The 18,369-nt window shown below is 37.5% G+C and overlaps 1 protein-coding gene across 1 annotated transcript in view; it reads left to right on the top strand.

Annotated features, from left to right (window-relative positions):
• LOC147358329 (glycerophosphodiester phosphodiesterase 6-like) overlaps nt 1–18,369 on the top strand; it is a 95,196-nt gene that overhangs the window by 40,483 nt on the left and 36,344 nt on the right. The window contains exon 10 of the mRNA XM_086338192.1: nt 869–1,025. Coding sequence (XP_086194318.1) covers nt 869–1,025 — 157 coding nt within the window. The remainder of the gene's footprint in view (nt 1–868; nt 1,026–18,369) is intronic.

Below are 18,369 nucleotides of genomic sequence, written 5' to 3'. Positions count from 1 at the left end.
AAAGTTCTCTTCTTAGGTATTTTAATGAGAAAATAACAGAGAGTCTCATAAAGTAGAGATTCTTCAAGGAAAACTTCAGAAAACAAAATTAGGATCTTTTCTAATGATACGACCTGATGTGAAGTGTCTAGGACAAGAAGTACTCACTCATGGCAGGTGCCTGGCTGGAAAATGGGTCAGAGAAACATAGGGAGATTGTCTGGGTGCCTACTTTCCATGACTCTGAAGACCACAGAGCATTGCCCCATCCTCACCCCACTTTACTCTCAAGTCACTACTCTACCTATCTTTCTCTCCATTCTAAAAAGTTCATGGATAGAGAAGTTATTCTTTCATCATAAACATTATTATTACACACCAGAAAATGCTGATCCCTAGGGCATTAAAATATTGACATCAACTATGAATTGCTGGTATCTTGGACTGCAAGGAGACCCAACCAGTCCATTCTAAAGGAGATCAGTCCTGGGTGTTCATTGGAAGGACTAATGCTAAAGCTGAAACTCCAATACTTTGGCCACCTCATGCAAAGAGTTGACTCATTTAAAGAGACCCTGATGCTGGGAGGGATTGGGGGCAGGAGGAGAAGGGGATGACAGAAGATGAGATGGCTGGATGGCATCACCGACTCAGTGGACATGAGTTTGAGTAAACTCCAGGAGTCGGTGATGGACAGGGAGGCCTGGCATGCTGCGATTCATGGTGTCGCAGAGTCCTACACGACTGAGCAACTGAACTGAACTGAACTTGCTGAGATTGGGTAGGAGTAAGACTTGTGACCTTGGTGGACTTTCTGAGAACCCTGCCTACCAAGAGGACTGAATTCAATTTACTGACCCTTTCTCTTATTTTTCCCCTTTGCATGTAGCCTGGATGAGGTGCCTTTCCTCATGCATGATTATGACCTGAGAAGAACAACCAATATCTTGGAAGTCATGCCAAATGCCTCCGATGAACAGAGTAGCTTTTTTTATTGGGATTTCCTGTCAACTCTGAATGCAGGCAAATGGTTTGCAGATTCATGGGTAAGACACATTCCCCAGGTCAAAAAATCTGCATTTACTCCCTCTTGTATGGTCATATGCTGCTCCTGGAGATAAGTACACTGTGTACAGTGTAATTTTGATGCAAGTGTGAATGAGTCTACTTGAGAGAGTTGGAGAACATTTCATGCAAAGGTATCATTTGAACTAAAATAAGATCATTACTAAGAGGAACCATAGGCATTGATGAATTGATGGTGGTTTGTTTCAGAGATTATAGTATACTGGAGCAAGAGGAGATATATTTCTGTCTGTCTGTGTGTGTGTATGAATGTGTAAGAAAGAAGGGAAGGAGAGATAGGGAGGAGATGGGAGAAACAGATAGAATAATCAGGAAAACATGTTGTGAGGAGACTAAAAAGTTCGAGAGTTTAGAATTATCCTAAATATTTTAACTAGGTAAAACAAAAGGTCAAATTTGCATGTGATAAAAGTCAAGCCTGCCTTCTCAAGAAAGTTAAAACCAAACTTACATTTTCTAGGTTATCATATGTCCAGAGGGAATCTACATGAATTCGGTTTTATCAATCAGAGGTACTCATTTTGAGTCTTTGATTTTGACAACAAATATCTGAGCAGGGCATACAAATATCTGAGCAAGCATTCATATTGCTAGCACCTGTGGCAGCAGAGCTAAGATAGTTGGGGGCAGCTGTAGTAATAGCTCTCTTATCAGTTAATTGTGTAATTAGGAAAACAATTTTCAAATACTTTTTATTATGTACTAGGTGGAATGGAATTTTATTTATCTCTAATGTTAATCTAGAGGATCCATTTAATCTTTTTTCATGTTAAAATAGTGAGAAGTAAAGAGCTATGTGAGGGTAAATTTATCCACTTCAAATGTATTCTGTTAACTAGTGTTAATACAAGGAATAGCTAAAGATTGATTTGTAATGACTGTATCACCTCAGAATACTTATTACCATATGAGTACATAACCTATAAGCACTATTTCCATATATGAAGGTAGTGGGATCAATCTGATAGCCCAAGTGTCTATATGTAGGCTCTGTACATGTCTCATCATACATGAATAAATAGATGCATAGAAACTAGAGATGCTTTATTAAAATACATTTATTGGTTTAGTTAGTCATAGGTGATGTTTTGCCTAATGTGTGTTCCAGATGAATAGGCTGTTATTGTATCTGTTGTGTAACATATGGCTGGTAAAAGTCTCCATGGTAAGTGGTGTGATTAGATATGTTATTGTAATAAATTTTGGTGGCTTCTTTTAGGATTAACAGTTTTTTCTTAGCATATTTAGATGATATGTTTGAAATGCTTTGTTTTGCTATTGCTTTAGCTACTGAGGAGTATCCTGAAGCCTCAGGTTCAAATATGGTTATCTAAGCAGCTTTGTTTTTAGGTTTGTTTGTGTTTTCTTTACTTGCATGATGTATGTTTACTGGTGGTCAATGTGGTGATAGCACATAATTTTAAATATTTGAATGTTTGGATAATTTTCCGAAGAAAAATTGGTTTTCTTTGTAAAAAGTACTCTGGGTTTCTCTTCATTTGGATAGGTATAATTATGGATTGATATGGTGGTGAGTTGATGATTATTTGTTAGTACATTTGTTTTTCTTGAGATTAAGTGTGAAAATTAAGTAGTTAATCTGATCAGTAATGAAATAAAAATAGATACAAAAATTCTGGGAGTTGTCTCTGGAAGCTTAAGCTGAGTTCCTGTTTATCCAGTAAAACCCCTTTGTGTGGAACATTTTTATATCCTTTTGTGAAAGTATAAATCTCAAAATTACAGAGATGTAATTCTCATGCATATAGACAGTAAGCAGAGTACAAGTTTTATTTAGCATATTCATGTGGGAACAAGCAGGATGACAAACCCCACTCAAAAGAAAAGTGAGAAACCAACATGCAAATACTCAGTGCAACAAAGAAATACTAAAATTGCATTGCTAAGTTGGATACAAATCTAGTGTATTGTTTTGGTTAATATACTCTGTGACAATAAAGTTTACTTTTAGAGTTCTCTTCAATATCAAAACTCATTTGCATCTCTACCACACAAAAATCTTTTCCTCTTTTATCAGTTTTCTAGAAGTCAACATCTAACTTTACATAGTCTGTCCCTAATTAATAATAAATAATTCAAAGAAAGATACATTCCCTTGAGAGATGACATTTAGGTGTGCCTGGTAAGAAAAAAAATGTGCTACCATAATACTGGAGGGTTCAACAAGCCTTGTTTCTGAGTTTCAAATAATTAATTCCCCTCTTGTAATCATGAATAAACTCTATGGACTATTTAGAGGCTGTTCTCATTGTGATTTGTGTTATTTGTCTTTATTGATTTACATCAGTGCAGTTAAAAGGGTTGATTACTACACATAAGGTTCCTTGTTGTATAATCAGCAAATCTAGAGTCAGATTGTGTTGTACAACTACTAAGGCTTTTAAATGAGGTTCTGTCTAGAGAGTATATAAGGAGTCTAGAATTTCACTTTTAATAGTCCCTGTCATTCCAGAGCTCTTTTTCTCACTACTACTTTAGAAGTAGTAGTAGTAGAAGTTCACTTGAACCAGGTTTCACATCTATAGCTACAAATATGTGCAAATTTCTCTTTCCTTTTCCTGCTAGTCATTGATCTTTCTTACCTGTAATGCTGAAACAATGTACAACATCTTGACTCAATGTACAAGAGTCATGCCTGACTCTTTGCAACCCCATGGACTATACAGTCCATGGAATTCTCCAGGCCAGAATACTGAAGTGAGTAGCCTTTCCCTTCTCCACAGGATCTTCCCAACCCAGGGATCAAATACAGGTCTCCTGCATTGCAGGCAGATTCTTTACCAGCTGAGCCACCAGGGAAGCCCCCGTGTACAACAGGGGACACCAGATAGTTTGCCTAGGAAGGCTCATAGGCATTGGTTCCAAATACTGATCATATATGTGTCCTTAGTGGGGACTGGTGACTTGTCATATTCGATTAAATGACATTTATTCTCAGATATGATCCTTCAGATATGACTTTTACAACACAATCAGTTTTTCCAGTTATATCCCAGTGTAAAGGGGCACATATTTTTATTCAGTTTATGCAAATAACTGCATTGCCCTGAAACACAGTGACTCAGTAAAGAGAATTTGTACCTAAATTCAGAGGAGTGGTGAGAATAAGTTATTAAATATTGGGTTGGCCAAACAGCTCCTTAAGCTGTTAAGTAAAAATGAAAGACGTTTTTTCATTTTCACCAAGGAGTTTATTAAACAACGTATTCACCATTTTGTTTCACTACCTTCTGCCATTTTTCTGGCAACTTGATAATTCTCTTTTCAAAACGTTTTATCTTTGTGAGCAAGGAACTGTTCCAGGTGCCTTGTACAATCTTTCGGGAAACTGAAATTTTTTCCACTAAGAGAATTTTGTAAAGACCAAAATCAACAGAAATCCAAAGATGCAGTGTCTGATGAATATGGCAGTTGAATCAGAACTTTCCAACCAAACTGTAACAGTTTTTGCCCGATCATCAAAGAAACATGCAAGCTTGCATTACCCTGATGGAAGATTATTTTCTGCTGACTAATTCTGGATACTTTTCATTGAATGCTGCTTTCAGTTGGTCTGAGAGCAATACTTGTTGGAATTAGTCATTTGGTCTTCCTGAATGAGCTCATAATAGAGGACTCCCTTCCAATCCCACCATATACACATCGTCACCTTCTGTGGATGAGGACCAGGTGTGGTTGGTGGTGGTTCATTTTGCTTGCCCCACAATCATTTCTGTTCCACATTATTGTACAATATCCACTTTTCATCACCAATCACAATTTGTTTTAAAAAGGAAATGTTTTCATTATGTTTAACTAGAGAATCGCATGCAGAAATACTTTCAAGGCCTTTTTCATTTAACTTACGTGGAACCCAAACATCAAAGCAATAAACATAACCAAGCTAGTACAAATGATCTTTAACACCTGACGTGGTTATTTTGAGTATGTCGACTATCTCCCTTGTAGTATAACTTTGATTGTTCTCAATTAATGTCTCAATTTGGTCACTATCAATTTCAACTGGTCTCCAGTCTGTTTAGAAATCTCCAGCACTGAACTTCACAAACTACTTTTGACATGTTCCATCAGTCACAGCACCGTCTCCATACACTGCACAAATCTTTTTTTGTATTTCAGTTGTGTTTTGCCTTTCTTGAAATAATAAAGCATAATATGCTGAAAATTTTGCTTTTTTATTCCATCTTCCATATTAAAATGGCTACACAATTGCTGTATGATTCAGGGAGCTCACATTCAGTGCTCTGTAACAACCTAGAGGGATAGAATGGGGTGAGAGTGGAAGGGAAGTTCAAGAGGGAAGGGACCTATGTATACCTATGACTGACTCATGTTGATATACAGCAGAAATTAACATAAAAAATATCATTATGAAGCATTAAAGATGAAATAAAATAGCTACCCAAAAATTCACCAATTTTGATAAGTTTTTTAAAAGTTTTTAAATAGTCTAGCAATTTTTCTCATTTGAAAAGACCCTGATGCTGGAAAAGATTGAAGATTGAAGATGGGAGGAGAAGGAGACGACAGAGGATGAGATGGTTTGATGGTGTCACCAGCTCAATGGGCATGAGTTTGAGTAAGCTCTGGGAGTTGTAATGGACAGGGAAGCCTGGCATGCTGCAGTCCATGGGATCACAAAAAGTCAGACACAACTGAGTGACTGAACTGAACTGAACTGAACAACAGCTGTCACAATAGAATCTAACAAAATTGTTTCAAATGAAGTTAGACAGCCAAGTGCTTCTAGAACCATCTTATGGGAAAAAATGAATGAACCTTTTGGCCAACCCAATATTTATGATGTTATGTATTGTTGATGTTTTAACCCTTTTATCATTACATCGTGACTTTCTTTGTCCCTGGTTACCATTTCACCCTAAAGTTTATTTTGTTGGGCATAAGTATAACTACACTTGCTTCTTTTGATTATTATTTGCATGGAATATCATCTTCGGTCCCTTCATTTTGAGTCTGTGTGTATCTTTAGAACTGAAACAAGTATCCTGAAGACACCATACAGTTCAGTCTTATTTTTTAATCTATCCCACCACTCTGTGCCTTCTGATTGGTGAGTTCAGTCTATTTACATTTCAGATGATTGTTGATATATAAGAACTTACCACTGCAAATTTATCTTTTGTTTTCTAGTTGTTCCATATCGCCACTGTTTCTTTTTTCTTGTGTTTCTGTCTTACTTTGTAATTCAGTGATTTTCCGTGATTGCTTGCTGAGTTTTCCTCTTTATGTTTACTATCTGTGTTCTAGATTTTTGTTTTCTGAGTATCATGGGGTTTGCATAGGACATCTTTCTCATAGATTAAATAGTCTTTTTCCTGTTGATAGCAATTTTTCTTAATTCGCTGTCCTCTCTTTTTATATTTTCTCTGTAGAAATTATCTCTCTTTATTCTGAGTTTGTTGCCACGTTGTAGTAGCTATAGTTTTTTACGAAGCTCCTTCCTTTAACCTTTATATGATCGTTTAATGTTTAACACTTTGTTCTAAACTAGAGTTACAGTTTCCTACATTACTGAGAGCTATGTATACTTTTATCTTTTACTTGGAAGAACTCCTGTCAATATTTCTTGTGAGGCAGATCTAGTGCTGATGAACTCCTTAATCTTTGTTTGTCTGGGAGAGCCTGAATTTCTCCTATCTAAAGAATAACTTTGTTGGATAGAGTATTCTGGACAAGCAGTTTTTATCTTTCAGTACTTTCAATATGTCATTCCACTCCTTTCTGGCCTATAGAGTTTTGCTGGTAATCTAATGGGGATTCCTTTGGGCAATACTGAACTTTTCCCCCTAGTTTCTTTTTTTATCATGGACCCTGACATCTCCCTTATAATGTGTCTTGGAGAAGGTCATTTTGCATTGAGATAAGGTGATCTCTTATCTTTATGGATTTGTATGTCCAGGTTTAGGAAGTTCCCAGCTATTACTTCTTTACATAAGTGCTCTCCCACCTTTTCCCTTCTCTTATTCTGGTATACCCATCATCTGTATTTTGGCTTTCTTAATGAATCTGATACTGTGTGTAGTGTTTCTTAACTATTTTAGAAATCTTAGCGCTCTCTCCTCTTCCACCTGAAGCATTGGTAGATTCCTTTCTTCCAGCTCATTTATTCTCTCTTCCATTTCTGTATTTCAAATGCTGTCTCATGCATTCTTCATCATATCTGTTGAGTTGTTAAGCTCCAAAATTTGGATTTGGTTTTCTTTAGAATTGAAAACTTCCCAAAAGCTAAAACAAAACACAAAACAAACAAACAAACAAAAACCCATACCTCTAAATAACTCATAGAAAAAAGGGGAGAAATCTCAGAGAAAATTGCATTGAATTTTACATTGAATAAAAATTTTTTAAAAATGGGCGGAGCTCCCCTGGTAATCTTGTGGCCAATGCAGGGGACAAAGGTTTGATCCCTTTGTGGGTCCGAAGAGATCCCACATGCCACAGAGCAACTAAGTACATGTACCACAACTACTGAGCCCATGCCCCTAGAGCACATACTCAACAATGAGAAGCCACCGCAGTGAGAAGCTTGCACACTACAAAGAAGGGTAGCCCCCAATTATGTAGCTAGAGAAAGCCCACACACAATAATGAAGACTCAGCACAACGAAAAATGCATGAAGTTTTTTAAAAATTGGTGGAATGCAACTATGGCAGTGACTGGAGAAAAACTCCTGGGATTATCTGCTTATGTTAGGAAAGAAACATTTGATTTTGTTACAAATAAAAAATGTAAGCTTCCTCTTTAATAAGCTAGAAAAAGAGCAAATTTAACTTGAGGTAAACAGAAGAGAAAAAAAAAATAAAAAGCACAAAGCAGTGAAATGGAAACAGAGAAATAGAAAACATCAATGAAACAAAAGTTTATTCTTTAGAGATCAACAAAATTGATAAACATCTAGTCAATTGACCAAGACAAAAAGAAAATCCACAAATTTCAAACATTAGGAATGAAAGAATGTTCATCAATTCAGACCCTCCAGTCATTAACAAAGGTAATAATGAAAGTGAATAGTGGAGCTCGTACTGGCTCATAAGAACTAAATAGATTTCAGAACTTTCAGAACCAGTTGTTAATCCACTTGTAAAATTAGGCATGGTTGTAGTATTTAAGTCCATGTGCATAAATCTGCCAATTTAGATGAAATGGAACAATTCTTTGTATCATGAAAATTCAATTAACAATCAAATTTTTAAAAAGAGAATTTGAGCCAAACTGAAGATTATAACCAGGAGACAGACTCTCAAAAGCTCTGAGAACTGTTCTAGTAGTTGACATTCAAGGCATAGTCATATAGGTTTTCAAGACAAAAGATCATACATCACAGTGACAGGCTGACCTCTCTCGTCTAGGCCAACAACGTGCCATCCAGACTAAGGAAGACCCAGAACTTAGGGGCCACATGAGCCACAACCACAGCCACATGGGCAAACACCGAAAACACCTAGGAGGCCGAGGCAATGCGGGTAGCGTGCATCTCCACAGGGTCAACTTGGACAGCTATCACCCAGGGTACTCTGGGAACATTGGTATGAGGCATTACCACTAAGAGAGGAACCAGAGTTTCTGCCCAACTATGGACCTTGATAAACTGTGGACCTTAGTCAGTGAGCTGCTGCTGCTAAGTCACTTCAGTCGTGTCCAACTCTGTGTGACCCCATAGACGGCAGCCCCCCCAGGCTCCGCCATCCCTGGGATTCTCCAGGCAAGAACATTGGAGTGGGGTGCCATCGCCTTCTCCGAGTCAGTGAGCAGACTCAAGTAAATGCTGCCAAGAATAAGACCGGTGCTGCTCTTATTACTCATGTAGTGTGATCTATTTACTAAGTTCTGGGGAAGGGAAAGCTCCCAGAGCAGCCTGTCATCATGAAAGCCAAATTCTTCAGCAGAAGAGGTGAGATTAAGCATGTAGATGGGGCTTGTTTCCTGGTGGCTTAAAGCCACATGCTGGGAAATTAATTAAATATTAACAAGTGCTTTTCAAAAAAAAAAAATGACATGCTGACATTTTACATAACATTCACCAAAGATAAATAGACCAGATAAGCACATATAAAGTGAGCAGAAAGTCACCATGAACCCTTGCAGAGTTGAGAAAGAATGCTAATCTTTTAAGACGTCACATTAGTAGCATCAGAAAAAAGTAAAAATTGATGTTTCCAGTAAAGCAGTCATTCCCATCTTTGAGATCTTGTTGATGTTCAAGGCAGAAGCACATTGCACATTGAAGGGGTGGGGTAGGGGGAAGGAGGGCCAAAGGACAGAGAAAGAGCATTTTATCCTTAAATTTGTTTGTCCTGCCTTGAAATATAAATTTTATCTTTTGAAAAACTCAATAAGAAATACATAAAAAAACTAACATTGTAGTGTAAAAACTTTCAACAGAAAATTCCAGATGCAGGTGTGCTCACTGGTGAATTCTGCGGTTGTACAAGAAAAAAATTATACTGATTCCACAAATAATCTTCTAGAAAATCCAACAAGAGAGCATAATTCCCAGTGTAATTTGATCAGCCCAGTATTTCTCTGATAACAAACAAAGGCATTTTCATAAACCTCAGGACTGATATCCCTCATGAATATAGACTGAAATAACCTCAACAAAATCCAACAACGTGTAAAAAGAGCATATCTTAATTAAAGGAGTTTTATCCTGAGAATACACGTTGGTGCTTACAGTTTAGAAATGAATGATTTTTTATCATGTTAACATACACGAAGAAAGTCATATAATCTCAATACATGCAGATCATTTGATATAATTCAGTTCCATTTTTCATTTAAAAAACTCTTTGTAAACTAAAAAGTAAAGACTTTCTTAACTTGATAGAAGTAATCTCTGGTATACTTAGAGCTGTCATTATACTAATGGTGAAAGACTGAATTAATTCATTTTCCACAAGACCTGGAAAAAGAAAGGATATCTTACCACTCAAGTCAACATTATATTGAGCCCGCACCAGTACAATAGAGAGGAAACAGGTATAGGTGTTGGAAAGGAAGAAATAAAACGATTTCTATTTGCAGAGGACCTGATGCTGGGAGGGATTGGGGACAGGAGGAAAAGGGGACGTCAGAGGCTGAGATGGCTGGATGGTATCACTGACTTGATGGATGTGATTTTGAGTGAACTCCGGGAGTTGGTGATGGACAGGGAGGCCTGGCGTGCTGCGATTCATGGGGTCGCAAAGAGTCGGACACTACTGAACTGACTGAACTAAACTGATCATATAAAATCCCTGGGAATCTATAGCAGCATCCTAGGACTGAGTTTAGTTTGAACACAGAATACAAGGTCAATATTTAAAGAAAAAACAAACCTCAAATACCGTAATCTAATCAGAGGTGACAATATACAGCTTTGACATACTCCTTTCCCAATTTTGAACCAGTGTGTTGTTCCATATCTGTTTCTAACTGTTGCTTCTTGACCTGAATACAGGTTTCTCAGGAGGCGGGTAAGGTGGTTTGCTATTCCCATCTCTTGAAGAATATTCCACAGTTTGTTGTGATTCATACAGTCAAAGGCTTTAGTGTAGTCAGTGAAGCAGAGTTTCAGATGTTTTTCTGGAATTCCCTTGCTTTTTCTGTAATCCAACAGATGTTGATATTGGATGTCTGGTTTTCCTCTACCTTTTCTAAATCCAGTTTGAACATCTGAAATTTTTCAGTTCATGTATTGTTGAAGCCTAGCTTGGAGGATTTTGAGCATGATCTTGCTAGCATGTGAAATGAGTGCAATTGTGCAGTAGTTTGAACATTCTTTGGCATTGCCCTTGTTTGGGATTGGAATGAAGACTGACTTTTTCCAGTCCTGTAGCCACTACTGAGTTTTCAAAATTTGCTGGCATATTGAGTGCAGCACTTTAGCAACATCATCCTTTAGGATTTGAAGTAGCTCATCTGGAATTCCATCATCTCCACTAGCTTTGTTTGTTGTAATGCTTCATGTTCAGAGAACATGAAGCAGGATAATTATTAAAAATTCTATACCTAGGCACATTGCATTCAAATTGCAGAAAATCAAACACAAAAAATTCTCTAAAGAAGTCAGCCAGGAGGAAAGATATCCTTACCTATTGAAGAACAAAGATAAGAATTACAACAGACTTCCCATCAGTCTAGAAACCACGCATACAAGAAAAGAGTGGACTATTTATAATTGCAAAAACCATCAAAAGAAGTTCTTCAGAGAGAAGGAAAACAATATAGGTGAGAAACTCAAATCTCTGTAGAAAAAGAAAGAGCATCAGAAAAGGAATATGTAACTCCTAAATTAAATTTTTTATTTAGTATAAAACTTCTAATAGAATATATAGTAGAAAATTGTGGTAACCTTGGATTACATAAAGAGCTCTTGGAACATCAAAAGCATCATCTTTAAAAGAAAACTGGATGGATAAATTAGACGTCATGAAAATGAAAAGCTTTTGCTCTGTGAAAGACATTGTTGATATTTTAAGACAAGGAAAAGAGTAAAAGTGATATAGAGCATAATATATCTAATTGTATTATCCTTGCTTGTAAGTGCTACAGTCAGGTTTGCATCATGAAAGAGACAACTTTTGATATTTTGTTGAGGAATAGCACATAATTTAGGATGTAAAAAACTTATTTTTATTTTTCTTAATTTAGTATCCTATGTTTGGAAGATAACATTAAAATGTTATGGTATATAGGTCATTTAATTTTGGAGAGTTAGGTATCTAAGAACAGAGAATAATTCTAGTTTTATTATCAACCATACTGATAAACACTTTTAAAATAAAAATAGCAGAACTTATGTTCCTCAAAAAGTGAAAAACATTTGTTTTTGTTATCTAAAAATAATAAAGGGCATGCCAAAGTTAGGGCATGCAATAATGAAGCATAAGTTATTTGAGGGAAATATGGGACCTTTGCTAAGTGGACAGATGACAACCCACAATGTAAGTAAAGGTTCAGTCCATATTTTAAGAAGAAGACCAAATAGTCAAAGATCCATTTGGCATTTTAACAAAGATAAAATTGAATTATAGTCATACAATAAGGTAACATTTGTCACAGAAATTCAAAAGCCTTTTAACTATCTTTTTAAATGAGTTAAACTGAACTTTGTCCAAATTTTGATACATTTAATTGCTTCTTACCACACTCATTATTTGCAGATATTACAAACCAAAGCAAATATATCAACAGTTCTCCTCCCTCAAATCTTATATAATTTATTGTACACACTCACTTGTCTTTAATTATATTTTGTTTCACATTCTAGAACAACCAAATACTTTGAGCTCTTTCACTAAACACACTGTTTAGTTCAGTCGAATAGCCTTATTCTAGCATTATATGTATGTATAGTGGGAAATAATACACCCAAGGCAGGAATCCTAGCGTCAGGCCTGAATTTTAATCCTGCAGTTGTTCACTGTTGAGTTGAGTGATTGGACGTGTCACTTACAGTTTACCTATTAGTTGAAACTCCAGTACTTTGGCCACCTCATGCGAAGAGTTGAAAAAGACTCATTGGAAAAGACTCTGATGCTGGGAGGGATTGGGGGCAGGAGGAGAAGGGGACGATAGAGGATGAGATGGCTGGATGGCATCACTGACTCGATGGACGTGAGTCTCAGTGAACTCCGGGAGTTGGTGATGGACAGGGAGGCCTGGCGTGCTGCGATTCATCGGGTCACAAAGAGTTGGACACGACTGAGCGACTGATCTGATCTGATCTGATTAGTTGAATAATTGTACTTGTCATCTTTTAAGCTTTAGTTTTCTCATTTTTAGTATACGCTGTGGTCAAATTAAATAGTGCATATGGTGTTGGTTTTTTTGTTGTTTTTTTTTTTTTTTTGCAAATTGCATCTTACTGATATCATAGTCCAACTCTAAGAAGAGCCTAAAATAATTTTCAGTGACCACTGTCATGAAACATATCATGTTTTATTTGTCTGGGTATCTTACCTCCCTTACTAAACTAACAATTTTGAAAATAGAATTTGTGTTTTAGGAGCACACAGAGTATGCTTGCTGAATGAATGATTGTCTAGTATCCAGAGCTTAGTAAGCAAATCTTACACTCCTTTCTTCTTATCAATGTCATTGGAAATGTACAGTTAATGACATCGGTAAGTTAAATTTCCTGAAACACTGCATTCCTAGTAGCATCCACTGCCGCAAAACCGAGGCGATGCAAGTCCTTTTGATTACATTTAATAAACCCCTCCCTTATCAAGCCACAGTTCAGTTCAGTTCAGTCGCTCAGTCATGGCCGACTCTTTGCAGCCCCATGGACCACAGCATGCCAGGCCTCCCTGTCCATCACCAATTCCCAGATTCAAGCCACAGTTGGTCTTTAATCCAGTACAACTTGAAGTGTTGGCAGTGATGCTGCTTGGACAAAAATAAATCCAGGGCTTCACTATTTTCCATAACTACTCCGGCTAAGGAATTTAAACAGTTATAGTGTACACCTAAGGCTTGGGTTGTGTCTTTTATCACATCAGCCAAAGTGATAAGCACATTTTTAAAATCACTTCAGTTATTCAGTTCCTGGTGGTGGGATCCATATCCTTAGAGGGCTGTTTCCTAGGAAATATGCTATTCTTTCATATGCTTTATAAGCAGATGTTGTTTACTGAGAGTTTGGAGAGTCCTTCAGTTGGAGAGATCTAACTGGCCCAAGAACATCTAACCCTGCCATCGGTTACCATCAAAAAGCCTGATTTCTACATAGTTAAAGAACACAGGAGTTATATGAGAAAAATACTGTCAACTTTGATAAACTTTGATAAAGTATATTTTCTTTGAAAATTGTCATGACAGTCATTCAACTATTACACCACAAGTTCATTTTTATCTTCTTCTAGGTCAGGGATGTTTCTTTTCATTTAGGTACTACTTACTGGTGGCTCAGAGGTTAAAGCATCTGCCTGCAACGCAGGAGAGCTGGGTTCAATCCCTGGGTCAGGAAGATGCCCTGGAGAAGGAAATGGCAACCTACTCCAGTATTCTTGCCTGGAAAATCCCATGGACAGAGGAGCCTGGTGGGCTATACTCCACAGGGTAGCAAAGATTCGGACACAACTGAGCAACTTCACTTTCACTACAAAAATAATAGTTATTAATAAAATTTCAAGTTGTCTGCACTAGTAACATCTTAGAGGAACTTAGAGTGATGACTGTGTAGCAAAACTTAGAGTTGGGCAAATTATTATTTTTAGTAAGAGAAACATGATCGGCTAAATCAAAAGTGTATAACCTTAGGACTTCCCTGGTATTCCAGTGGTTAAGAATTCACCTGCCAATGAAGGGGGAAAGGGCTTGATCCCTGGTTTGGGAAGATTCCTCATGCTGCAGGGCAACTAAACCCATGTGCCACAACTACTGATCCACATGCTGTAACTGCTGAAGCCAGCATGCCCTAAAGCCCATGCTCTACAGATGAGGCCATCACAATGAGAAGCTTGTGCAGTGCAACTGGATAGCTCACACGCAGCCTAAATGAATAAATTCTTTAAAAGTGTATAACCTTAAATCAATACAAAGAAAATATGGCCAGAAAGATATGGAATGAAAGCATTCAAAGGAGAGTCTAGCATTTAACAAGAGAATCTTTTCCCATTGCTCTTTGAGGAAAGGTGTTCTACTTCATGCAGCTGTTTGCTCATGCCAGGGATCTAGGGTCAACTGTTGACTTGCTGTGGTTCTCTAGGCAACCTGAGTTTACAATCTCTAATGAGTGTGACTTTCCAATTGTTGTCAGATGGGGGTTGTAATTTTAGTTGGGAAATGTGCATCCAAGGATCAAGTCCTTCTACTTTAATAGCTCTGTTGGAGTTAAGAGTATTCAGTACGGTCCTCTCCAGTGATGTTCAACGGCAGTCTCTCTATGAGCTGTTCTCTGTACACTGGACTTCACTGCTGCGATGGTTGGCAAGCAAAAGCAACCTGTTCTGTTAATGATTCGACTGAGATATATTGCTTTACCCCTTATAATATTTACCTAAAAGAATTTTGGTAAATTTTAGCTGAAAAGTTTTGAAGCTAGAGTAGAGATATTTCCAAAATGTAGGCCTGCAAGTGGCTAATTGACAGAAGATAATCTAGGGTTCCATGAGATGGTGAAATACAGGAGAGACTGGCATGCTGCAGTCCATGGGGTATCAAAGAGTTGGACACAACTTACCAACTGAACAGCAGTAACACCAAATCTAGGATTACCTGGTGGGAAAGAACACAAAGCCTAAGAGAAAAAAGAGTGGTCCTTTAGGGTATGGATTGTCAAGAGTATCTGACAGTTTGGCTGATTTCAGTTTTTACATATCATGTATTCTTCCCACTTTTCTAGAGTATCTGTGTGTTTAAGGACAGGAAATTTTTTTAGTATGGAGCTAAAGCTGAAACTCCAGTACTTTGGCCACCTCATGCAAAGAGTTGACTCATTGGAAAGGACTCTGATGCTGGGAGGGATTGGGGGCAGGAGGAGAAGGGGACGACAGAGGATGAGATGGCTGGATGGCATCACTGACTCAATGGACATGAGTTTGCGTGAACTCCGGGAGTTGGTGATGGACAGGGAGGCCTGGCGTGCTGCAATTCATGGGGTTGCAAAGAGTTGGACATGACTGAGTGACTGAACTGAAGCTTTACCTAATTCAAAGTTAAACTTCCAATAAAATGTTTTCACCTATCACTGGCTCAGTTGGAATGGCTTAGGTACAGAACACAAACATGTAACAGTTTTTTAAGCCATTTTAAGTTTCAGTGAAATTATTTGGGACACTCCCAAAATAAACACACAATTACTAGTACAAATTCATAACACACAGAGGGAAGAAATTGTACAAAATCTATTTGGACATCCTCAAAGGATCCTTTGGGCAAGGTGCCTTTCATATCTGACTTTTATAGTTTTTTCTAGGATTGTGTTGGTTATAGATGAGGAAAGAACTGCTCATATCTTCTGATGACTTGGAAAGTTACCCCATAAATGTTCATTTAATACTGTAGTCAATTTGGACTTACCTGGTGGCCCAGTGGTAAGAATTCTCCTACCAATTCTGGGGACGTGGGTTCAACCCCTGGTCTGGGAAGATTCTGTGGCAACTAAGCCATGCACCACAACTGCTGAAGCCCAGGTGCTCCAGAACCCATGCTCCACAACAGTGGAAGCCACTGCAATGAGAAGTCTGTGCTCTGCAACCAGAGAGTAGCCCCCACTCGCTCCAGCTAGAGAAAGCTCATCCTCAAAGACCCAGCACAGTCAATATAGATATAGATATATGTATGTATATATACATACATACATACATACTGTAGTCAGTTTATCCCTACTGTGGTGAGTTATATCATGGAAGATTTGAAGAAATACCCATTTGAGTTTAGTTGGTACTACCAGGTTGCCATCATAAATCTCAAAACCTAAGTAGTTCTAGTGTTTTGTTTCAGAATTGGGAGTCAAATGCTATACATCAATGTGATGGAATTTGTGAACTCCATAGACTGATCTGTCTTCTGTGAAAGAGGCCCTTGTCAAGGACTTTAGTCAGAGCATTCTTGTAGTTTGATGATCTGCAGAAACCTTTCCTCTAATGTCTCATCTTACTGGCTATGTGCCCAGTCACTCAGTCATGTCCGACTGTTTGTGACCCCATGGACTGGATGGAGCCTGCCAGGCTCCTCTGTCCATGGAATTCTCCAGGCAAGAATACTGGAGTGGGTGGCCATTTCCTCCTCCAGGGGTTCTTCCCAACCCAGGGACTGAACGTGTGTCTCCTGCACTGTCGGGTGGATTCTTTACCAATTGAGCCACCTGGGAAGCCTCTTACAGGCTATGAGTAGATGATTAGTGTTGCCAAGACTCCATTTTTTCCCCTGAGGCAAAGATAAAAAGCCTTACTCCTAGATCAAGGAATAGGCATTAATAAACAATGAGTCTTTGATGTCTGTTAACTTGTTAATAGATTAGACCAAATTTAGATTTGACCTCCCGTTTTGTATACTTTTAAAGAGAAAGATTTATGGTTATCTGGAAGATCAAGAAGGTGAGCAAATTCGGCAAAGATGAACATTGAATAAATATTTTGAGGTCACGTAAGGTCTTTTTGGTTTCTTTTTTTTGAGAATGGTTCCAGGATGTCTGATTAAGTCAAATCACATGGACACATTTCATAAATGCTTCCTTCTTTAATCTTAAAGAACCAGTTAATCCCAGAAATCATCTTTAGTGATTTAGTGGTTGACCCTTGATAATTTTGAAACATTTGCAATCTCCCATTGCATTTTGTCTCTCCTTAGCCAATAGATCATGGCGTAGATCAGGAGCTGGCAAACTACAGTCTGTTGTCCAGTTCAGTTCACTAGCTGTTCTGTACAGCCTGCAAACTAAAAATGGTTTTTGTATTTTTAAATCATTGGAAACAATCAAAAGAGTAATATTTCAAGATGTGTAAAACTCATATAAAAGTCAAGTTTTAGTTTTAGTTCAATCTATAAAGTTTTATTGGAACACAGCTATGCTTATTCACTTATGAACAGTTTACGGCTGTTTTTGCACTGTTATAGTTCAATAGTTGAGACAGAGCTGTGACTCACACAAAGTAAAAATAATATTTGTATCTGCTCCTTCACACATAAGTTTGCTGAACCCTGGATAATGAACTATTATTTTATAGAGTTAAGTTTATCCTTAGACGTTTTATGAATAAAATCATAGATTCAATCTTAAGAATTTCGAGGTGGGTTACTGCATAGCCTTAAGATCTTGGTTTAAGACTTAAGTAGAATGACTCTTCAGAAAAGCTGAAACATAACTTTCCAGACAAATTGTTGATTTTGCCCTGGTCAGGGCAGGCAGTGTTGATGATCTTCACCAGATAAGACACAATGAAAGTAAATATAGAACCAGAAAGAGTACATTTGGGTTACACAAACTAGAAAATGAGATATAACTTTTTGGTTAAGAACTCACAGATAGTGAATGAATTTATATCCTCCACTGTCTCAGTTTTGGGGTTTAAAAAAAATCATAAAATAGATACATTTGCTTGGACTAATACAAGATATAGTTAAACATTGTTTTATTAAGTCTGTTGTAGTTGAGTTAGATCTTCCTTAAATTCAGCATTAGGATTTTAGGCAAAATTTCAACCGAGTCAGTGTAAACTCTTATGGATTTTACTTTGATTATTCTAGATCTTTTCTCCTCAGGAATTCTCCTACCATGACCATTTATTTATTTATTTATTTATTTATTGAATCAATATACTGGTGTCTATAGC

Source organism: Bos grunniens, chromosome 15, assembly GCF_055505025.1.
Source record: "Bos grunniens cultivar Pamir isolate PY7600 chromosome 15, Bosgru_T2T1.0, whole genome shotgun sequence".
Lineage (NCBI taxonomy): Eukaryota > Metazoa > Chordata > Mammalia > Artiodactyla > Bovidae > Bos > Bos grunniens.
The sequence above is the reverse complement of the archived record's forward strand: the minus strand, read 5'-3'. Positions and strand labels throughout refer to the sequence as shown.